Genomic DNA, 24,607 nt, shown 5'->3' on the forward strand with positions numbered 1-24,607 from the left:
TGCGAGGGCGGATTAGAACATGCAACCTTTGATACTGTTAACAAAAATTCTACCACTTGACCATTAGGGAATTTAAATATTTATTGAACTATATAAACTATCACATTAAAAATTAGTTTTCAATATACTATTGAAATTGATTTCTGGACATCGTAATGTTATTTTTTTTTTCTACAATTGTTATTGTACATATCTGATATAGCATTGTATTAGCAGCAGTTTCGTTCACTGTTTTGTTTCTTTATGCTTTATTTAAAAATGTTCAAGACGTGGTTACGGCCTTGCTCTGAAGGAGTGTATTTGGCACAGAAATACTCCGTCAAACGTCCAACTTGTTTTTTGAAACAATGGCCATGTTTAGCAAGAGAATCCAACTCTTTAACAGTGTAAATAAGTCAGAATGCATGAAATAGCATTAGATTTCATAACCCCCTTTGAGATGTAATTGATTCCTATGATGGCAAAGCCAAATTTTCAGCATCATTGCCGTCTTCAGTGTCAAATGATCATTCAGAAATCATTCTAATCCGCTGATTTGCTGCTCAAGAAACATTTCTTATTTTTATCAGGATTTAACATTTTTTGTGTAATGAAAGTTCAAAAGAACAGCATTTGTTTGGAATATAAATATAACATATAACATTATAAATGTCTTTACTGACACTTTTGATCAATTTATTGCGTTCTTGCTGAATAAAGGTATTAATTTTCTTTTTAAAAAAAACAATACTGACGGTATTGTACATCCTTTTTTATGTTACAAAGTACAAATTTAGTAATATGCATACTATTTAATGTTAAAATTCGTAGTAAAATAATCGTAGCCTATATTAATTATATACAATATTATATAAAAGTGACAAAACGGTCATCTAAAATAAATTCAACAGACCGTCTCCTCCACAGTTCAACTCAACAGCTCGCATCTTTTTCCCTTGTCATCATTACGTAGATGAAACGCATCCACTTTTCCTTCCTCTCTGAGGGATGTTCGCAAACGGATTCACATTGAACATAAGAAGATAATTTACGACTTTATACTAGCGGTGAGAAAGGTTTGCTACTTCTGTGCTATTTTTTTAACAGTTTATATTGTATCTTTGAATACCATGAGGTTATTGCAGATATCACAGTTCTTATATCTAGCGCTCAGCTTGAGACTCTGAAGCCTCGGTGTTTCCTGTGTCGTCTGACCGCTTTTGACAAGCTAAATGTCAGCGATATCATGCGGCCTGCTGTCGCTGTAGTTTCGTGCTTCTGCTACACCGAGCTGAATGAATGAGCGAATCTTGCTCCTTCTTTTCTATTTGCTTATTACTTAAAAAATTATTCCTATGTATTTCTCGTTTTTAACTTTTTCAGTTGTTAGAGTTTTGTCACTGACTTATTTGGTCGTCTGTTTCTAACTAAACGTATTTATTTTCAGGTGTAACTAAGTAAATAATGGCTCCTCAATCCGCCATTCGATCAAAACAGATGGAAAAAACAATAAACGGAATACCAACTCAAGTTGTCTGCACGGAATTCAGCAACTACATTTTTATAGTTCTGACACAGTATGGTAAAATTGGGACACTTTTGTCCATAACACCTGACACAAGGTCTGGTGACATCAGTGTACCCATGTTCACAACCAGAGTACTGCTGGGAAAGGATGAGGTATGTTCTGAAGTACATTTTTTTTTTTTTTTGGATTGTCAGTATGGCAGATAAAATAATGTTTGTATTTCACCTTGGCTTTTTTGTCTCTTTTGCAGCCTCTTACACACGTCTACGCCAAGAATGTCACAACATTTGTCTCACAGGAATCAGGCAACCGACCGGTCCTGTTGGGCCTTTCACTTAAAGACAACAGTGCTGAAACTATGAAAACTGTCAAAGATATGATCAAAGGCTGCCAAGTTTGGTAAACAGGAGATTAAATGGCTAACGCACTAGATGAGGACAAATGACGTATCTGTGCAATTTTAACTAAAAACTTGGCTTGTCTCTTGTGAATTTAGATATACCCAAGATACCTGTGTAGACAATGTTAAGTGCTGTTGTTACTGCACAAAGTTTGAAACGCTTGAATTTTTTTTGTTAAAACAGAGTACTGTTCAAGATCACTCCTTTTTGCCTCTGTATAATGGATGGTCTTTCATATGTCATAAGATTAAAGTTATATTTTCTTACCTTGAATATTTTGGTGGTATTTAAATGTTTCGCACCAATCCCAATGCCTTTGAAAAGAGACCTAGCTAAACACCTGCACCATTAGCCTCACATGAACTGTCTGCCAGACCATTATAGACTGCAACAGTGTCCACCCACATTCTCACAATTTTTTTTCCATTAATTTTTCCCATAGAGATTTTTTTAAGCGTTATAAGCCATGAACTAAACCAACCAGCTACGAGGTGAATCGCAACATTACAAACTTTGATTTGACTCAAACAAGTATTTGAAAATCAGACAAAAAGACAAAGGCACAAAACTGTTTACTTAATGTCTTCAATGAGAGAAAAACTACAATCCCATGAAGCATTGTGAAGGACATAACCAATATAACAACAATGGAGACATATAAACTATTTACTTAAACCTGTCAATTCTAAATATAGAAACAATATATTTTAAGTTTATTGCAAAACTCATAAGGCGACTGACTCGATGTCAGTGCAAATCCAGTGCTTCACAGGATTTGTTTTATAAATAGAAATATTCTACAAAAATTTTGTTAAATGATTATTTAAAAAATAAGAAAAATAATGAAGGCTGATGGCTTTAACAAAAGCATACACCATCGATTAACAGCCTTTCGGCTAACAGTAGGTCTGCCTTTAAAGGTTTAAGCTTAAAGTTTAAAATTTATTGATAAAAATGAATTCCTTATAAATTAAATGAAAGGGATTTTTACTTCCTGAATGCTACTGTTGCACCATATTCCTGCTGAAGACATTATTTTTTACAACTAATCACTATTGTATGTAGTGTCAAGCCTTCTGTAATGCCTGGTGTCAAACTGACTCCAAAGCAACTTTGACATATCTGAAAAATATGCTAGTTGTACTTATTAGAAGAATTCATAAACATGCACATCTTGTGTTACAGAGTTTTTAAAATGCCTGCTCACATTTTTACTCACTCGGTGATGTGTGGGAGCATTTTAACCCCTAACAGGAGGTGATCTGAGCCCCTTTTATGTCTCACAATGCCCTAGTTTAAACTGAAATTCCTATATTTCAGTTTAATCCTATATTATTTGTATCAGTATTCACAGTTATGCTATAGATTTTTTAAATAGTTTTCTAAGGTACTTGTTTATTTATTACGATCTATAATACAATTTAAGTTAATTATTCGAGATCGCACGTGTGCAGTAAGAATATTGTACCTTTGATCAACAGGTGCTCGTCTCTGCCTGTCATGTCACGTGGCCAAAGACTAAAGTCGCAAGGTCACATGACCTGGGTGTGCTGTTGCGCTGTGAAGTACGTACACCTGCTATTAGTTGAGACGGAACAACGAGTTTTTGGCGTGGAGTTGGGAAAAGCCTTTCGGAAAAATAATTGTGTATACTTTTCTTTACTTTGGGATTTTGATCACGATCAATTTGTTTCCCGGCTGTTTTCACCGAGCTGAATGACTTCCATCAGACCTGTCAATAGTTGAACGAGGAAGTGCGCGCTTGACTCATCGGTGTCGTCGCACGGGCCGTGTCTACCTATGGCTACATGTCGTATATTGATCTTTCTGTAAGCAAAGCACTGGTGTATGCGATGCATTTCTTATTTTAGTCCCACTGCGATGTTCAGAGTTAAGTGACGTTTATGATAAAGTGATTTGAGTTTGATCGCACTGAACTCTCACAGGTGTTGACACAGTATCAGGGTAAGTGTTTCATAGATATCTATAAACAAGTCTTGCCTTCTGTTACAAGAATAGGTTTGATTTAAGTGATTGATAGACACCTTTATTTATCTCTTATTACTTAGTTTAAAATAAAAAAGGCAAATTTTACTAAAAATACTAACAAAGGTATGCTGTAAATGATGAACTCTGACGCTCCATTTACTTTTACAAAAAATCAACATGTAAACCATAGTTTTTCGGCAGAATATCATGGTAAATTATGTTGCTAACTATGAAACCGTAATGAATTGATAGGCTATGAGATGACAAAATGAAATAAAAGAAGCTTTCTTTGTTTTGATAACGCTAGACTAGGCTAACTAGGCAAAGGTAACGCAGTTTTATTTTACTAAGGAATAATTAGCAGTAATGGTTTCTATAAACTATATACCCTATATATATATATATAAAACGTCTTTGTCATTGGAATAGAAAATAGTACAACCTATAGATAGGTTGCAGAGTTTGTTAGGTTGTTGAGAATAAACATAATTAAATAGTCAATAAAATGTTTATTATTTAAAAGAAATGAATACTTTATATTTTTTAAATATTTTGTAGGAATGCAGTAAATTGATTAAAAGTGACAGTAAAAACATTTTTAATGTTTAAAAATATTTCTAATACAAATAAATGCTGTTTCTTTTGAACCTGAAATTAAAATGTATCACAGATTCCACAAAAATATTATTTTTAACCATTTTCAACATTGATAATAAAAAATGTTTCTTGCGCAAAAAATCAGCATATTAGAATGATTTCTGAAGGATCATGTGACGCTGAAGACTGGAGTAAATTCAGCTTTGAAATAAATTACATTTTTTACAGTATTTTATTGTTTTGTGATAAAATAAATGCAGCCTTGGTGAGCAAACATAAGAGACGTCTTTAGAAAACAGTTAAAAAAAAAAAAAAATCTTACTGACCTCAAACTTTTGAACAGTAGTGTATAAAGAAGGTGTAAATGTATATAATATCATTTGGTTTTAATTCAATTTTGAAAAAAATGGTTACTATTTTATTTTCCCCCACAGATGAATGAGTCCAGAGCTACTACAGCTAATTTCGTCACTCTGTCAGTGGGTTCAGATAAAAACATGGATGATTCAGTCCCTTTGTCGCCGTACTCAATGCTGTCAAATATAACTGACATGTCTAACATGACTGTGATCAGGTCAAATAATGGAACTGAAGTAGTCGGGGACGACCGGATCTTCCTCAACACCGCTACAGCTCAAGCCTTGTCAGGGATTTTCGTTTGGTCTGCACTTATCATCACCTGTCATCAGGTAGGCTAATTTACAGGAACTAAATGTGTTTAAAGACAAGTAATTCAGAGAAACCTTTTACAGCCAGGCACTCACACATCCAGCACAATTTTCGAGGACACAGAGCTGCTTATTTAGCAACAGAAAGGCATCACTGCTGCTTTTTAACCAGTGCATTGTGTAGCCGGTATGGGCCGTGAGGTGAGGAACAAATCTCAGCATTAAATGGTAAAGCTGGAGGCACTAATAGCTGTGGTTCATTCAGAGCACACGCAAATAAAAGCAAATAGCCTAGGCGGGGAAAACGCAAGCTGTTCCACGCTGTCTCCTCCCTCATACCTGACACCAGGCTCATTATCACCTACAGATCTTGATAATACTATGTCATTTTAGAAGGTTAAACTCTGTTACACATTCATAATAACTAAACCTCCTCTCCCTGCCTCCACTGCTTATCGATCATCGGAGATCAATAAATACCTGCCTGTTTGTTCTGAACAGTCATCCATGTTTTCTTTGCTTTAATGATCCTTTTAGAGTGCTGTTAGCCGTCCTTGACCAATCAAAGTTAACTACAGAGCGGAGTGGTACCTGTTCCCAGAGCTGATAAGAGTGCTGTGTAAACACAGAAATATGGCTATGGTGTACTCTGCTGATCTAAGGCGAGGATACCGTAACCAGTAATACATGTGCCCTGATGTGCCATCTGCAGTGTGTACTTTAGATCTCTATAGGAACTTTTTAAAAGGAAATTATTTTCTCTATGACAAGGTCTTCCTCAATCTTATGTTTAACTGTTTGTGCGTGTGTGTGATTCATAGCTTTTTTTTTTTTTTTTTTTTTTTGATGGACAGGCAGTTTGAATGAACAGTAACACTATAAGTGTCTTTTCTGACACTTTTGATCAATTCAGTGCATCCTTGCTGAATAAAACAGGAGAACTGGGGGGGAAAAAAACTATTTAAAGGCACAATATGTAAGATTTTTTAGATTTAAATATCCAAAAACCACTAGAGCAATGTTATTTATTTTGTTGACTCTTGTGCTTACATTATCCCAAATGTTTCCAACAATGTTTAAATCCAGAGAAATCAGCAATATTAACCAGGACAATATATTATGTGTTTTATTAGATGGGTGAGGTACTGTTTGGATACATTTATCAACAGAAAACTAATCATTGTTATATAGCTCAACACGGTTAGTCTTATTGTTTGAATTGCTAGTTTTCTTGATTTACCACATGTACCATGTTTTTACCATGCTTCAGAGACAACACTATTTTGTCAAGCGGCTAACATAGCATAATAAGAGAGGTTTTTCCATCATACAGTATATTTTTTTGATTAATTGCATGTCATTTAGCAACACAAGTCATCCAGTTTATATTAAAGGATTAGTTCACTTTTAAATGAAAATTAACCCAAGTTTTACTCACCCTCAAGCCATCCTAGGTGTATATGACTTTCTTCTTTCTGATAAACCACCTTCCATATTCATCTTAGGAAGAAAGAGTAAAACTCTAGCAGTTCAAAAAGATTCTGCTACGTCCAACGCCTTCCCTATTCAACTTACGGAAAAAGTGCAACTGACGCGATGCCGGTTCCGTTTTTTTCGTAACTTGAATACGGAAGGCGGGTCTGGCAGAAGCTAGATATTTTACTTCATAACTTGTTAAATATGGATATTTTATTTACACAAACACATCACTTAGCATCAGAAGGCCTTCATTAACCCCCCAGAGCCGTGTGGTACACGTTTTTGATGGATGGATGTGGATGGAGACACTTTCTTCAGCTTCATACTAGTGACCCCCATTCATAAGCTCGGATGCGTCAGGATATTTATTAATATAGTGTTGTCAAAAGTACCGGTACTTCGGTACCAAGTCGGTACTGAAATTTTGAAAATGTGACGATACCAGCATTTCTGTAGTACCGGTAGTATCCGAGAATCCGGGTGTATTCGGTACCCACTGATAGGGCTGTGCCAGTATTTACTTGAATATGACACGAGTGGAGCACAAAGCTTTGTTTACAAAAGAAATAATAGGTTAGCAATTAAATGTGACATCGCAGCCATGGAAACACTTTGGTTCATGCCGAATGAGAGAGCAGTCCATAAATTTAAGCTTTGTATTCTGTTTTGCGAATCACGATCTGGTCACCCGATTAGCAGAGAATTTAACAATATTCATTAGCCTAGTTATTCCACTGAACATGGAATCTCTGTTTCTTTTCCCAAATCTTCACTCACAAAGGGGATTACAAACGTTTCTTCCTTTTGTTCGCTTTTAGGCCTATTATAGGCTATTCGCATTATTTACTGTGGTAAAGTAGAAAAAACACCGTAGGACAGAAACCTTTTTGGCTTGCACATCAATTTCTATTTAACACAGTTTGTGCTTGTTATTAGACTTCATAAGGCGCGTCAAGTTTATTTGTATAGCACTTTTCACACACGCTGGTAATTTTTACTTTCGCTTTCCCTGGCAGCGCAAAATCAAAAATAGCCTGAATGTGTGAAGAAAACCTCTCAAAGAGCAGAGCAGTAGGCTATATGACGCATCTTTGTGTGGAAATAAAAAAACGAATGTTTTTTTTTTTTTTTTTTTTTTTAAATAATATTTAACTTTCTTATTTAGGTTACCATTATTTACCGATATTTATTTCATAGTTTTACAGGCTGTAGTGTCATTTCATTGAAGGAATAGCTAAAATAACGTCTGTTACAAAATGGATGTTTGAGCATTTATTTATTTTTTTTATATTTCAAAATTTATTTCATTGAGGTATATATACACACACAAACATACACACAAGCTCCAAATATTTATATGTATGATTACCATATTTAATATGTTTTTAAAATAGGCTAGTTAAATAAAATAGTAAAATAGTTCCAACAGAATTTGCTGTGGTACCAAAATTGGTACCGAGAACCGTAAAATTTTTATGGTATTGGTACCAACTACTGGAATTTTGGTACCGTGACAACACTATATTAATATATCTCAGATTGTGTTCATCAGAAAGAAGAAAGTCAGATACACCTAGGATGGCTTGAGGGTGAGTAAAGCTTGGGCTAATTTTCATTTGAAAGTGAACTAATCCTTTAATATGATATTCTAATATCAATTTAGATTACTGCAAAGTGCAACAACTCTTATACCAGCCACCAAGCGAACACGCACAACGTTATATAACTTTCAACACACTCAAATGTAATTAGTATGATTAGAATAACAGTGCAGCATTACCCCACATACTCAAAGAAACGAGAGGAGGCTGCCGACTGCAGCATAAGCATAATAAAAGCTCCATTGGACCCGCAGCTTTCAGCCCACCCTGCTTCATAACGTTAATAAAACTTTAATACATTTAGCACATCCATGAACATGATTTCTGCCCGAGCCCGTCGGATTGATTTCCATCGGCTGTGGAAAATCAACTCCTGCAATTCTACTCTCATCAATCTACACCTTTGTTCTGAATAAGCGACCTCTAGCAGCGAAAATTATATATTGTGCCTTTTAAATAAAATACAGTATTTATTTAGTAAATTAGTGAGAAATTCAAAGCCATTTAAAAAGCATCCAAGTTGAATACCATGAAGTTGGGTGAGCGAATGTGGACAAAGGACAGCTGTGTGTTGTTGTGTTTCATATTAATTTTCATAGCTGTTGTTTTTTAAAAAGCTTTTATACTAAACTGTGGAAAATAGTCTGATTAATGTGAGTAGGTGCGTCCAAACTTTTGACTGGTAGTGTAAACTACAGCGAGAGCAATATTTGTGTGCCCAGCCTTTGTTTATATAGGAAGTTCTTTTGTGCTTGATGAAAGACCATCAGTCACTAACCTTTACACCAGCTGTATCAGTAAAAAAGAGAGATAAGGGCAGTTTCATAGACACCAGACTGTTCAATAACTCTTCTTACTGAGGTTTGGTCATTTATTTATAGATATAAACATGCTGAGCAGTTCTAATTTGCTCGGGTATTTCCCTGCCCTTTATATTTTTCTGTTCATTACAGCTAAAAGCGCATCAAACCTGAATATCAATTTCTGTCACATATGAATGAGTTCACAGTGTTGCTGCCTATGGCAAGATGAAATCAGTTGGTGGTGGATGAGTTTTGTGTAAAAGTAATTGTCAGGTGAAGTGCCGGCACACTATGAATATACCCATCTTGTGTGTCGAATTACCAATTATATTTGCAGACATTGTTCGGTTTCGGGAAAGGCTGAAATCTAATTTCCTTGCTCTTGCTTGGTATGTTTTGAATTCCTTTTCATTGCAGCCTATATGACCCATGAAGAAATTTAATATAGAATATGTTTCTCAAGCATCTGTTATGTAATTGAACTACTGGGATCGTACTGATGGAGAGCAGAGGTCAGAAAAGGTATTTCTTCAGCTCTGAATCGCAGTGTCCCCGAAGGACTTTGATTTGATTGCCTCCAAAGCATCTTGTGTGCCATATGAAAGCCAACACCTCTCAGAAACTGACAGTCATGAAGCGGCCAAACAGCATGGGGATGCTATTGGAAATGAGTCCCTGTGTAGTGGTTTTCCTTTTCAAGTCATAATCAAGTCAAAACAGTCTGGTTTTTGTCCCCTAGCCTTGCAGCAAAACGACTCCTCTACCGCCACCTCCTCCGCAGCTTTCCAAACAGTCGCCTGCGGAGGGTTGCGTGAGGCAACGTATGTAAATCCTGAGGAGATTAAAGGAGCCCTCAGGATTGTTTTAGTATTTCACAGCCTTTCTCGGTTTCGCTACAAAAGATTCTCCTGGCAGAGCTTTCCTTACGCTCTGCATACTAAAGGTAGAAATTGAGATTGCCTTCCTAAAACACACTGTTCTGAAGTTACTGATTTGCCTGCAAAACCTTCCCATCATTGCCAGGGATTTCAAAGGAGTCTTTGAAAACCAGCTGTTTAGAACATAAGCACCTTCTGGGCCAGCCCCTCTTAAGTGAATTGTTATATATGGCAATGACAAGGCACCGAGAGCACTCTTGGGCTTTCCTTTTCTCAGCTCTCTAGTTTTTACAAGCTTTATGGTCTTAAAGTTGGTGGTACACCTTGTGATTCACCGTCTCTTGTTTTTGGGGCCTCACAGCTACAGCAGCAGTTCTTCTCTGCTTCAGACAGGTTGTAATTATCTTTGGCTGCAATTCTACATCAGCCAGCAGACAGTCAATGGCCAGAGCCATTACTGTGAGCGCGGCTCTCTCTCACTGTCAGCTCCGCATTATGAAGTCTGGGTGACTATGAACTTATTTCCCCTGCAGGCTAGGTGAAATGGAGGACATCAGTTCAGAGAGCAACTCCCCTTGCTTTTTCGAGAGCCCACAAATACATCAAGCCTCCACCCGTGGAATGAAGGACTCAAATAATCTGATTTCAAATGATTGAGTGTCCAAGAGTTTAAAGAGCCCAGCGAATATTGAGCCCCTTAGTAATATTGTGAAGTTCAAAAGGGACTTTAAGGACATGCACAGGCATCACAAACTCCATAGTATTTTTTCAAATGTAGATTATAAAAAAGGTCGTGCCGAACTTTAAAACGATATCACCGATAGAGCGGGGATATATATATATATATATATAATATTTTTATGACCCTACGAGTTTGATTAAACCATCAGAATGTGAGGAAAATATTTTTTAAATATGAAGGAAAAGGCATTTTTCCAACAAAATTATTAGACAAAAAATGCAAACTACAGCTACAGGTTTTATTTTACTATGCAAAACAAAAAAGCTCACAGGAAAATACTTTTCCTCAGTTTCACAGACAAGGCTTAAGCTAGTCCCAGACTAAAATGCATGTTTGAGCTGTTTTAACTGAAAGCAACTTGCACTGGCATATCTTAAAATATGTCAGTGCCATTGTTTTGTCTCAAGATGCACACCAGTAATGTTTTTTTCTAGTAAACGTTTATAAAAGCTACTTAAACGTCCTTATTGAACTAAGGCCTAATTCTGGCTTAATCTAAGCCCATTGACTACAACATAATCAGTAATTAATATTTTGTTGGTTCCCTCTTGTTTTTGCACGTGTTCATAATTTCTTTGTATGAAAGCCTGTCCAAAAATGATGTCTGCATTATCATAAATTAAACAATCGACTCCAAGCACAACTACACAATATGATTAATCGTTAACGTTAATCGTTGAATAAATCATTCAGGGTGAAGGTTGTACCATACATCGCTTGTATTCTGTGCTAAGTTGCTGTGTAGCTTGGAGATTTAAAAACGGCATAAATTTAGGCTAATACTACATTACTATATTAAACTTAGGGGAAAAAATGTGCAAAAATTGTACCTGTTGTTTAAATTGTACAACAGTTTTCACTGGAACAATACCTTTTAAAGGGACAAATTTGTACTTGTGTGTGTTGTTAGTTGACAAGGCAATTCTTTTCATTTTGTTTAACTTGATATACTTAAATAATTAACTAAAACTGACATAAAAATGCATAAAAACTGTAGATTTAAAAAAAAAAAAAAAAAAAAAAAAAAAACTTATAAAGTTACAAACACACAACAAAACTTAAACTTTAAAATGAAAACAGAAAATGTAAATAAATATATAGTACACTGTAAACCCGAATAAGTTGGCAAAAATAAAAATTGAGGCAAGTTAAGAAATTCAAAGTTTAAGTAAGCAGAACTGGCATAGTTTTATTTTGTACTCATACATTTTAATTGTTCTTAACTTGAAATGTTTGAGTACACTAATTAATACATTTAACTTAAAATTATCATGTTACCTCAATGTGAACATTTTTATTAGTGCTATAACAAGCTAAATCAGAAAATGCTAACTTGCTAATTTGCTAACATGTTAACAATAGCATGATATAGCACTTGCTGAATGAGTACAGCAATATAAAGCATTTACCATACCTGCTCTCAAACCAAGCTGCATGCACCGCTTGTCACCATGATGGTAACTCTCCAAAAACCCACATTAACAGAAATGCTTCTAAATTAAGCATAAAACATTAATCACTACTAAATCTCCCATTTAACATTAATCTTGCAAAAAAAAAAAAAAAAAAACATTACATAACACTTAATTTTAGCATTTACTCTCCCTTTCGAGTGCCATGGTCAAAGCATGCCAGGAAATAGAAATCCCAGCCCAGTTTCAGTTAAGCTTAAGTTCGTCTAAATTAAAAGAAATTAGTTCATAGAACTCAAAACAATAAAACAGCTCAGTTTACTTGAAATATATCAGTTCTGTGAACTTGAAAGAAAAAGAAAGTGCTAAATACTCATAAGTTCATTTGTTTGAACTAATTTGTTTAATTTAAGTTTGTCCTACTCAAACCAATTAATTATTTTGAGCGTTAGTGTTTACAGCATAGTATCTCAATTCTACTAAAATAACACTGGTCCATAGTAGCACCTTAAGATACTAATTGTGTTGTGAAATGAAATATATTATGTTAATACTTCACATAAGATAAATGTAATTAATCCAGTGCCTGGTTGAACCCTGGTTGTGACCTGTCATAAAACTACAAGAAAAAAAGATGATGACACAGTTTGCAGCTACTACACGACTTAGAAAAATGTGTGTATTGTTTCAGTGGTGTAAGTTTTTCATTTTGAAGCATGTAGTTAATATCCGGTCAGCATTAGTGTGGTTAAACTTTGCTTTGTTTGATTAGTTATGTTAGCCATCCATAAACTCTTATAGGCTTTTACAGTTATCTGTTTACTGTTATTCAACGTCACTGCTATTACCGCATACAAGTTCCTATTTATCCAGCTCACTTTTCCTCCTATATGATAGACACTTTGCTTGTTTTCTTGCCACTTTTTGATAATTTGCATTTCACTGTTTTTGCCATTTAAGTCAGACTTGTTATTTATTTTGTAGTCGATCCACTTTTTGTCTTTCTTAACACAGTTTTTGTCTTTATAGATATACTTGCACCTGAGGTCGTACACGGTGCCAAACGAGCAGCGCTACATCATCCGCATCCTCTTCATTGTCCCCATCTATGCTTTCGACTCCTGGCTCAGCCTGCTGTTCATCAGTAATGACCAGTATTATGTGTATTTCGACTCTGTTCGTGACTGCTATGAAGGTACAGTAAATCTGAGCTGCTCTCTGCCCTTACATCTTCTCTTGCCTCACGGGTGTAATATTATTCAGTCCAAATATAACGCTGGTGGAATGATGTGTGCTGTTGTTTGGAAGTCTGGCCTGCAGTGAGGGAGGAGAGCATGCTTTACAGACATAGGGTGGCAGGTTTCATTGAGTGGAAACAGATACATGCTCATTGTAACTGAACAGACCTGTTGGTCATGGAACAGTCAGAAAGGAGGCTGGCCAAATGTCTCTTATCATCTTTTCAGGCCTATCCCACTACTCCTAGACACTTTTTTTTTTTTTTTCCCCTGTGTTATTTAAGTTGCATGGGAAAATTCCAGTGTGGGGATTTTTGTTTCACTTGAACTATATTATTCCATACAGTTATGAAGTTCAGAATGATTGTTGTATTCTATATTGGGGTAGGTGAGATTTTTAAATTTTTTGAAAGAAGTCTCTTATGCTTGTCAAGGCTGTATTTATTTGATCAAAAATACACCATTACTCCAGTCTTCATTGTCACATGATCCTTAGGAAAAATCATTACAATATGCTGATTTGGTGAAACATTTCTCAGTTGTACTGCTTAATAATTTTGTGGAAGCCATATATTTTCTTCATGATTTTTTTTTTAATAGAAAGTTTAAAAGAACATTTATTTAGAATAGAAATCTTCTGTAACATTGTAAATATCTTTACTGTCATTTATTTAATTCATCCTTTCTGGAAAAAAAGTATTCTTTTAATATAATATAGGTACTAGAATAGAAATATAATAATTGTAATTTCAAAGATGCTAAGTCTTAGTCATAGACCATCAGTAAAATCAATACCACAAGTAATAGTTGTACACACTGAGAGACAATGAGATCTGACCATCTAATCTGTCTTTAAATAGACCTCTCAGGTTAAGATGGATTTCCTGGAACACAAACAACTCCTCAATCTTGACCTGTTTTTTGCACAAAGTGATAGATCTGTCATGTCAAACATGTTCTGTCTGCATTTAAAGCTCTCACTGCAAATTGTTTGTTAGGCTCTCATGTATGATTTTTTTTATTTTTTTTTTTTTTTTTATTCTTCAAGCATTTGTGATATACAACTTCCTGAGTCTGTCTTTTGAGTACCTTGGAGGAGAAAGTGCCATCATGTCAGAAATAAGAGGAAAGCCCATTCAGTGAGTGTCCCTACATCTTTTAAATTAAAGTACATAAAAATAACTATTGCTAGGTGAATAAACCCAGTGAGCAACATTATTTTAAAGGGATAGTTCAGCCAAAAATGAAAATTCTGTCATCATTTACTCACCCTCAAGTTGTTCCAAACCTGAATGAATTTATTTCTTCTGCTGAACGCAAAAGAAGATATTTAGAAGAATGTTTATAACCAAACAGTTTTGGGCCACCATTGACTTCCATAGTAATTTTTTTTCTACTATGGCAGTCAGTGGTGTCCTACAACTTTTTGGTTACTAGTGTTCTTCAAAATATCTTCTTTTGTGTTCAGCAAAAGAAATAAATTCATTCAGGTTTGGAACAACTTGAGGGTGAGTAAATGATGACAGAATTTTCATTTTTGGCTGAACTGTCCCTTTAGAGGCATGGTACAGTAGGTGCGCTTCCTATTCACAGGCTTCAAAGGCCCTATTCTTAGTAATGCTGCCTCTTAAAATTACTTCATTTGGCAAAATTCTAAGTAGCATCACAAAAATCTAGTATGGAAAAGTAAATTCCACAATGCATTGCAAAGTGATTGGAGGAAAAAATAAATCCAACATGGTGGACAATGCGGGCAAAATGTTGCACTGCACATCATTAAAAACTTCATTAAAGGGATAGTTCACCCAAAAATGAAAATATTGTCATCATTTACCTACCCTCATGTTGTTCCAATGGTTACCAACATTCTTTATAATATGAATTTTTGGGTGAGCTATCCCTCTAAGGTGTGTAATTATGGTGGCTGCCATCTTCATTTTAAATTCAATGTGTCAGAGCATGTGTGCCAACCTCTAGGTTAAGGCTCTGGCAGAAATTTTGTATTTTAAAAACAGTTTGTGCAAAATAACTTAGTGCCTGGCTGTGTCTGAAGAGATTAATTCATCAAACTATCCTCAAGAATAGCATTACTTTTCATATGTTCCTCTTCATTTGCCTTTAACAGGTCCAGTTGCCTATACGGGACATGCTGTTTGGTAGGAATAAGTTACTCCATTGGCTTCCTGAGATTCTGCAAGCAGGTTTGTTCCTGTTTTTCTATAAAATCCCAATTACGTTTCCTTTATCATTTTTTTTTCATAGCATTTTTCATAGCATTTCTTTGTGAAAATTCTGAAATGGTTAGCTTATTTCCAGATTTTCAGTGTGGTCTCACACTTTTGGACTCCACTCTATGTCTCATATCCCATTCTGTTTTGACCTGCATTTTGCTTAAGGACAAAAAGCAACATGTAACTAGCATTAATATGTTAATAAGAGGGTCAGAATTTCTGTCTCCTCAACCTTTATATACCCTTTCTACCTGAATTGTCCTGAAGTAGCAGCTGTTATCTTTGTAACATTGTCTTTCCTGAGGAGCTCCAGTGGTTAATGTAGGATTAAAAACAGTAGGAAGCAGGTGCAAGTAGCTTGATAATAAGCACAAAAAATAGCTATTGCCGCCAGTCTGATGTTGTCTGTGCGGCAGCTGAGGAACCCACTCACACTTTGAGAATAATACTGATGGAAATTGGATTTGAGAGCCCCATCCCCTCCAAAAAACTGAAAAGAATGTGAATTGAACTTTTTTTTTTTTTTTTTTTTTTTTTTTTTTTTTAATAGGAAGTGGAATTTCAAAACACAAATCTGTCTGAATGGATGCCTACATGTGGGATTTTTTTTAAAGCATCACCTTGCGATATACCAGACTGTAGCAGAGACAGAGCGTGCTTTGATTATTTTGAGACGGCTTTTCACACAGACAGTTTCGATTTAAAACTTGAATTCCACGTTGATGGTTCAAGCAGTCGATTCTGACTTGCATGTAGTTCTCCTTTGTGTCATTCTCAATGAGTGGATTTGTCAGTCATGTCGAACTTTGTGTTATGTAAGAAATAAGCACTTCCTGTCAAAAATAAGCATGCAACATTACCATGCCTTTGAAAATAATGAGGACTGGAAGTTCTCTATCACTCAAACTATTTTAGAGGCCCATGTTGACTAAATAGAACCGGCGTTAAAAAAAAAAAAAACTACTCATCCGCTTCTGTTACTAATGTCATCATCTAGGCCACGCTTCAGTTCTGTGTCATCAAGCCCATCATGGCTGTCATCACCATCCTTCTGCAGGCTTTTGGCAAATATCACGATGGAGATTTTAAGTGAGCCACCCTGTCATTTATTCCTTTCATCTCGTATCGACATCCCTTAATAACACAACATCTGCCTTTTTAAATGAGCTGTGCTTCACTCCATGTGATGTTTCTCTTCATATAGTGTAACGGGAGGTTACCTTTACATCACCATCATCTACAACATCTCTGTCAGTTTGGCTCTCTATGCCCTCTTCCTCTTCTACTTCGCAACCAGTGACCTTCTGAGACCTTTTGAACCTGTCCTCAAATTCCTCACCATCAAATCCGTCATCTTCCTCTCGTTCTGGCAAGGTGGGTTCCTTTACATTCTTATTGTATATGTTCAGTATTTGTCTCAAGCTGTTTATTGACACTTTTGGTAGCCAAGTACACTAACTTTTGATTATTGATGACAAAATTGTTCGTAGTAGCATTCAGTTGATCATGTAACATTGTCAAAATGTACTATTCATTTTTCTTTTATTTCTCTTCTTTCTTTTTTTCTTTTTTTGGGGGTATAAAAAGCGTGTAATATGGCAGAAGGCACTTGCTTTACCTTTAACAAATATGGCAGGCATTTTTAGATTTCTACTTGCTCAATGCCAGTGGTTCTCATGGGGGCTCTGCAAACTTCTAAGGTGGCCTCAAGATGGCTTTAATTTAAAATAAAGATAGAACGAGCATTAAATCCAGAAATTTCTTGTTTTAATTCACCCCCTCAACAACTTTTTTTAATTGAAGAATTATAAAATTGTGGTTTCTAGACCTGGAAAAGTCTTTAATGAATAAAATCTTATAAATCTATGAGCATGTTTATACATTTTATGAATGTTTCCATATTTTAATGTGCATTTTGGGAAATCGCATTAAAAAAATGCAGGATGTAAACGGCAAGATACATATAAATTATAAAAAATGTACATAAAAAAAAAAACATGCACTTAATTAAGGTGGATACTTTTTTTTTTTTTTTCTTCTTCCTTGCACATAAACTATGATGGAAATACATTTACTGAATAAATCCCTCAATGCGCAATAAAAACTCACGTGACTTTGTCTCAACAGTTGATGTGATTGGGTAACTGGACTAACCAGCAAAGCAGTTTCATTGCACATCAATCATTGCATCTCAACCGTTGGTTTGGTCTTAATGAAATGTAGGAAAAAAGAGCCATAGTGGCTTCCCCGATTACAGCAACTTCCATTTTTATTACAGATATTTTGTGCCAGTTTCCCAGGAAGTGACGATTTTTAACACAAGGGATGGAAACAGTGCTTCGTTTTATACGATATTCCTGTTTTAATATGCAACTTTGGATGGAAACGTAGCTAGTGGGGGGGCACTGGAGTCAAAAAGTTTGAGAACCACTGCCCTATGCCAAAAAACTTTTGGTTGTCTTTTTCTCAGGTATGGTATTGGCGATTCTGGAGCGTTGTGGTGTGATCCCAGAAGCTCTGGTCATCGATGGTTATTCGGTTGGTGCTGGTACAGTGGCAGCTGGTTGGCAGAACTTCATCATCTGCATCGAAATGTTCTTCGCCGCCATCGCCCTCCGCTACGCCTTCACCTCCAGTGTGTACCGTGAGAAGAAGAGTGAAACACCAGGTTAGAAGCTTGGAAATCTGTCACTTCAGAAAAACAAAGCAGAACTTTTTTTAACTTGTTTCTAAGATCCTCTAAACTTTCCTTTAAACAACATGTCTCAGCGAGACATTATGAGGCAACTGGAAGTTTTCTTCCTCATGAGGGTTATGACTCACAGTTCAGAGGACTGCTGGAAAGCTCCAGTCATACCAGCAAGACACAGATCATCAAAATAACTCCTGTGTACTGAGAAACTCAGACCTGTGGCATGTCAGATGATGCCATTTCACTTGAAAAATTTGAAAACGAAATCTTCAACAGGTGTTTTTTGTTGTGAATTTAACTTGCAGGATAACAAGTTCAAATGACAAGGAATCGTTTAGCCAAAAATTACAATTCTGCCATCCACAGTCATGTTGTTTGTTCGCAGTAGGGCTGTCACGACATCAGATTTTCACCACATGATTATCGTGGCAAAAAGAATTAATGGGAACGATATTACCGCAGAACGATATAGCAGTTTGAAGAAAATAATGCTATCTGTCAAATTCATCTTTAAATTTATTTTATCTCTTTTTTGCTCAATGAATCACACTCAAAATGCGAGTGTACTAGGGTGTGGAGAGAGTTTGTAACCAAAAATGTACAAAAGCATGCAAAAAGAGCTTACTGTTGATCGATACTTCCTGCAGACTGGGGTGTCTCACACCCTGGCTGCATCTGAAATCGCATACTAATATATGGCGAAAAACAGTATGTGACAAAAGAAGTATGTCCGAAAGAGTAGGCAAAAAGTACCCGGATGACCTACTACTTCCAGCGAGATTCTGATGTGTGCATATGATGGACACTTTACTATCCCACGAGGCCACCGGAGTGGATTTGTGAATGGCAGTGAAATGATAATGACAACATGGCAAATGTAGTACAGTCCAGATTACATTCATTCTAGACACATTCCTTGTATATAGAACATACTTTTTTAGCGGGTGTGAAGTAACTACTTATTCAAAATAAGTACCTACTAGGGAGAGTATGCTATTTTGGACTCAGCCCATGTCTTTTTTTATGAAATACAAAAAACTCCCACACTGGTGAACTAATATTTCAGATGTGGGTAGAGTGGCTCGATTTCATCTGTAATCTCCCCTGACATGATTTTGTGCTTTAGTTGTAGCTAGTGGCAGCGTTTCACAAAAACCTAGGGTATGGCATGATGATTACTTCTGGCCACAACAACAACATTCCCAAGTAATCATATTATTTCTAACAAAATGTGGACCAAAATCCACCATACTAAAAGAATGGACCATAGACATGCACAGACTTGACTTAACATGAAATCAATACAAATTCTGAAACAGCCCTAAGCCTACACCATGTCCTAAACAGACGTGATGCGACACGGGAGAAACTGTATCTTTTCCATGTTAATCGGAGGTTTTTTTTTTTTGTTTTTTTGTTTTTTTGTACTAACCAGCCGCAATGGCAATATGCAACGATTCTGTTTTACTAACACTTTCTATTTCTGCGGCTATGACAATGATAATCTCAGGTGCTGATTATGTGCTTTATTTAATGTAAAAATTGAATGTGAGTTTTTAAGAATTTAATTTTTCGTGACTTTTTTAGACATACTAAAAGCAACAATGGATAGGCTAATTAAAATGTCCTTTAATTAAAATAAATTAAAGGAAACAATGTTCAAACTACCAACTCAAGGTGAACAAAAAAAACTGTATTCTATGATTAAAAAAAAGATTGTTTCAGTCACTCTGTATATTTTGAATCATCTTAAAATGATGTAAGATTTATGAATTTGATAATGTACTTATCTATTTCGTTACGAATGCAGTGCGCTTGCAGCAAGAGACCGCCCACATGCTCTTCTGATTGGCTGGGATTTTTGATTGATTTTGTCACGTCTCGGGTCGAGTCTGGTTTGGATAAATAAATTGCTTGCCGCTGGGAAATCTTATCGCATTGTGTCTGGTTAGGACACGGCTTTAGGCTGTTTAAATTTGCTTTTCAAAGCTGCAATTTCTGCCAAAGGCCAACTCAATCAACAGAACTAACAAACAGCATGAGCTGTTTATTTCCCTCGTTTTCTCTGAATGCAAAGGTTTACTCTGCCATACATAAACACAGCCCCTGGTAGTAGCTAGACACTGCATTGTCATCTTTCCATTTTGGTTTTTGGTTTTTTGACCGGTGGCAATCAGCATTAAGGTGCAATACTGCCACTTACTATGTTGGACTGTCAATCAGATGACGCTGAATTATTTACTATTACTTGATAGCAGGCAGTATACAGTATGCACTGTGCAGAAAGCAGTATGCAAGTAGTATATCATTCTGATCATATCCTTAGAGCTGCACAAGTCTCTCCACGCATAACAGATTAGTCATATTCTGTCGCTTGTGCTTTTCGAGGTGGTGAAGAATAGTTCTGTTTCAATTTCCACCAATTTAAGCTGTAGTGTCAGCTCAGCTGCTGAATGTTAAAAGCTGCATTAGATTTGTGTTCTGACTTCAAGAGGCCTCCATGAAATATAACTCGACTGTCAGTCAGATAAGCATGTTTCAAGCCTTGTGTCGGTTTGAATGTTAATATTCTAAGCGCGAGGTCTTATTTCACAGTGGGCGTATTGCAGAATTCTACTTAACAGTTGTTGGCTTATGTGTGAGAGATCCTACAAATGTGAAACCTACAGAACGTCTCACCTTTCTGGCATACGAAAGCATGGTGGTTTTGTGTTTTTAACCATAGTTTAACACTGAGCTCAAAAGGTGAAGTCACTGCTGGTTTCATAACCTTTCACTGTTAATAAAAGGTCACGACTGTCATGAAGCCTGTTAGGTAGAGCAACCTTCCAGGATGGCCTTTTCTCCCTAGCGGACCAGCTGTGAAGAAGCTTAGGACAGTTTGCTGATCTAGAGTTTTCACCCTCCATGGGGCCAGGTCCCAAAACATCCATCCATTGACAGTACAGTTCTCAGGCCGGCCGCTGGAGAGCAACAAGCACAGTTCAAGTATTTCTTAAACAGGAGGTCAGAAACTTTCACCCCTCTAGTGGCAGCCTACCGTCACCTTTGTACAAGCTCTCATCCATCAGCCACAAGGCAAGATGCAGTTAGCTCGAACTCATCGTATTGCAGTGTATCAGGCTGTACTCTGTAACCTCATTTAATACATCCACAGCTGAGACAAATCTGGGAACTGTGGGATTGTTTATTTCTTTCCTGGCCTCTCTAGCCTGTCGTAGATAAATGAAGCAGAAGAGTGATTTGGCAACCACATCAGTGAAGCGGAGCAGCGCATTGCTAGTGTTTTCATCCTGGTTTCTATTTTGCGAACAGCTGGGTTGGACCTTGGCGGTGCCTGTGGCGATGTGCTCACATGAGTGAGGATAATAGCAAGATTGCATTGTGTCGAAATGTCACTGGCTGTTAACTGATTGTGTAATCCAGATAAACAAAATACCTCAAAAATGTGAAATATGACCATTATGCTTTTAAGTCAACTTGAGAATGTTGTTCATCAAGGTGAATGTTCTCTTGAAGTTTGCTTGTTTAAATTTGGGTGTATTTCACTACCCAAATTTAAATGGAAAAATGATACTGAGTCAGCGTTCGCACATAAACACGGAAGCACTGCACTGTGTTTACTACGTCAACTGCGCAGGAGACTGACAAATTTAAGGTTGAATCACTGCAGTCACATGGACTGTTTTAACAATGTCTTTAGTACCTTTCTGGGCCTTGACAGTGGTGGTTAAATTGCTGTCTATGGACGAGTCATATACCTCTCAGATTTCATCAAAAATATCTTAATTTGTGTTTCAAAGATGAATGAAGGTCTTAACGGGTGTGGAACGACATGAGTGTGAGTAACTAATGACAGAATTTTCATTTTTGGGTGAACTAACCCTTTAAGTCTTTCTGTTGAGTGCTTCAGTTCTCCACTGGTGGGATGGATTAGACAAGAGGTCTGCATTGGATGGAAACATGTATATTTTCCTGCTCCCGCCCACAACTTTCATGTTTTGTCTGGCTCCCTCCCGCAAAAGCCTGCAGGTAGAGGTCTATGCCAATTTTCAGTCCCTCTCCCATGAGATTCTGTCTTACTCTGGAACCATAGGCTGTTTTTCCATTTCCTTCCCACAAACAACACATCAGACCTCAGCTTGTTGTATTTGTTTTAACAGGCAAAAGAATGCTTTCCTTCACTGTTGCCTACAATTGAAAAACTGTGAGAATATCCAACCCTGTGCTGTTTATTTTTGTTATATACAAACATTCTGTACCTTAAAAACAAAATACATTTAAGTAGATATTTTTTGCAGGAGTCCCGTAAGTCATTTCTTTCCCCTGCTTTCTGCAGACACATCAATTTCTTCCCTCCTGCACTGAGTGAATTCAACTTGTCCCGGCGCCATACTCTAGGTCCTGCAGATCATGTGTTAGTCCCATGGGAGTGAAGACCCCTAGATTAGAAAAGGGCTCAAATGTTGACCTCAATATATAATTGTGATGTCATGGGTTTTAATGATGAGACTCTGTGCGAAACCGCCTCATTTCTTTGTAGAGTGTATTGGTTACATATTCCTCGAATTTCATGTCCCAAGTTCTAAAAGTATGAAAACATTCGGATTTACTCAATTTAAGTCTCGGATGTCATCAGAAATATGTCGTGATATTTGACGCTTTAATCTATTGTTTTGTTTTGTAGAGAATGTAGCGCCTATGCACAGCATATCCAGTGGCCTGAAGGAGACCATTAACCCTGGAGACATGGTTCAGGACGCAATACACAACTTCTCCCCGGCCTACCAACAGTACACCCAGCAGTCCACCCAGGAAGTGGTGCAACCCAACATGAATGGCAAACTAGGGATCAACACCTCCAAGAGTTCTAAGAAATCTGACAAAGTGATGCTGATCGACACGGATGATGAGTTCTAGTGCCCTATCTGTCCCGATCTTTCTATTTATTTAATCCGAAATGAATTTGACTCTTTCTAACTTTAATGAGGACACTAATCATGTAAATCAGCTCATGATTTTTAAAAAGAGAGCTCATAAAAGGGATCTGGACAATTTCCTGACAAGAAATGAAAGTAGACAGTGTCAGGTAGGGGTTGTTTTGTTTTCTTTGTTGTAGTCCTGAGCTCATCCTGTATTGGGGGTTGATCTGGCCCTGTAGAGAAGAATCCCCTTCTCTTCTCTGAACCATTCTGAGGCATGGCTAATAAACATGAGGCATGGGGAGCCATTCAAATGGAATGAATCAGGGACTGACACTTTGGGGAGCCATTCTTGCATCTGGTCGATTGAAGTATTTGCTCAGCAGCTCTCTGCTGGGTCTCAGGACGAATTGAACCTGCTCTCAAAGATGCCCTGGCTTTGGAGATCGCACTTCAAACTGTTGTCTGCAGCTCTTTGAAACCTTTATATCAATCATGCCACACGGACAAAGTGGGGGACTGAGCACTGCCCCTGCTTGATTTGGAGGATCATTAATTTTCACACCAGGTTTTTAAAAAATGTGAGATCTGATGCAAAAAGGCGAGTCTCAGCCGCCATCACGTAATTTAATTGCAAATAATGTGTTTTCAGCCATTGTTTGGTTGGTTAAAGCTTTAATGTCTGACATCTTAAGTGTATAGTGGCACAAGTGTTACCGTTAATTTGTTGATGTTAAATTATGGCGTTTAGTTTTCTACTGTTTAATTTTTTAAGGGTGTTTTGTTCACCTCTTTAATGGTTTGCCTAAATCATTTTTAAACAGTCCAAGATGAAATGTATGTAGTTAAGTATCATGCAAAGCTGTGGAAATGTTTATTAACTACTTGTTACCACAAAGCGAGTCCTTGTCAGCGCTTTCTAAACAGAACTTAGTCTTCAAAGCCCTGTCTTTTGAAGTTTCTGAGTGCACCCCTTGTTTTGGCTGGATACAGAATTGTTTTCAAGATGTTTATTTATGTATTTGCTAAATCTAACTTTGTAAACCCAGTGGTTCATTTGATCATGTTTTGCAAATAATATAAAACTTATGGACTTCAAAATGTAACTGTTATGTGATTCAGAGTTCTCTTCACTTTGTAGACAAAATAAATGGACTTGTTTTGTCTTTAAATTAGCCCTCTTTGTTAAACAATGGTTAGGAGGCAGCATTATGGGAGTATGACTTGTGCCAATGGTTGCTGCCTTATAGCTGTGGATGAAGGAAGTGATGTGTGTAAATAGTATATTGTGTGACTCAAGAGTATGATATCTAGACCTAGTCATCTCTAAACATACTGAAAACAGAAATTTTATCTACCTGTACAGTTGGTTTTGTTGACGAATTCTGTTCTCGTAGGAAATAAATGATGAAAGGGAGTGAGATTTGTTTCTTTTTTGATGTAACGC

General features: G+C 36.6%; 2 protein-coding genes and 1 long non-coding RNA gene across 4 annotated transcripts in view; 2 read left to right on the plus strand and 1 right to left on the minus strand.

Annotated features, from left to right (window-relative positions):
• Window positions 1–2,471, minus strand: part of LOC127509684 (uncharacterized) — a 71,997-nt gene extending 69,526 nt beyond the window's left edge. Inside the window, exon 1 of the long non-coding RNA XR_007929343.1 lies at window positions 2,176–2,471. This is a non-coding gene — a long non-coding RNA (uncharacterized LOC127509684). The remainder of the gene's footprint in view (window positions 1–2,175) is intronic.
• On the plus strand, window positions 899–2,181 carry psmg3 (proteasome (prosome, macropain) assembly chaperone 3). Of its 2 annotated transcripts, none has more exons than XM_051888587.1 (3): window positions 899–1,055; window positions 1,427–1,659; window positions 1,758–2,181. In XM_051888587.1, exons 2-3 carry the CDS (start codon window positions 1,444–1,446, stop codon window positions 1,908–1,910), a joined length of 369 nt encoding a protein of 122 aa, XP_051744547.1. In that variant the 5' UTR covers window positions 899–1,055; window positions 1,427–1,443; the 3' UTR covers window positions 1,911–2,181. The 2 variants fall into 2 exon arrangements, with proteins under 2 accessions (XP_051744547.1, XP_051744546.1); XM_051888586.1 differs by having other exon boundaries at window positions 899–1,046.
• Window positions 2,472–3,436: 965 nt separating the features above from the next.
• Window positions 3,437–24,577, plus strand: tmem184a (transmembrane protein 184a). Its single transcript, XM_051886294.1, has 9 exons — window positions 3,437–3,873; window positions 4,929–5,183; window positions 13,107–13,272; window positions 14,364–14,454; window positions 15,441–15,516; window positions 16,544–16,635; window positions 16,751–16,920; window positions 18,017–18,214; window positions 22,926–24,577. Exons 2-9 carry the CDS (start codon window positions 4,929–4,931, stop codon window positions 23,156–23,158), a joined length of 1,281 nt encoding a protein of 426 aa, XP_051742254.1. The 5' UTR covers window positions 3,437–3,873; the 3' UTR covers window positions 23,159–24,577.
• The last annotated feature ends 30 nt before the right edge of the window (window positions 24,578–24,607 follow it).

The sequence above is a fragment of the Ctenopharyngodon idella genome, chromosome 3, assembly GCF_019924925.1.
Source record: "Ctenopharyngodon idella isolate HZGC_01 chromosome 3, HZGC01, whole genome shotgun sequence".
In the NCBI taxonomy this organism is placed as follows: Eukaryota; Metazoa; Chordata; class Actinopteri; order Cypriniformes; family Xenocyprididae; genus Ctenopharyngodon; species Ctenopharyngodon idella.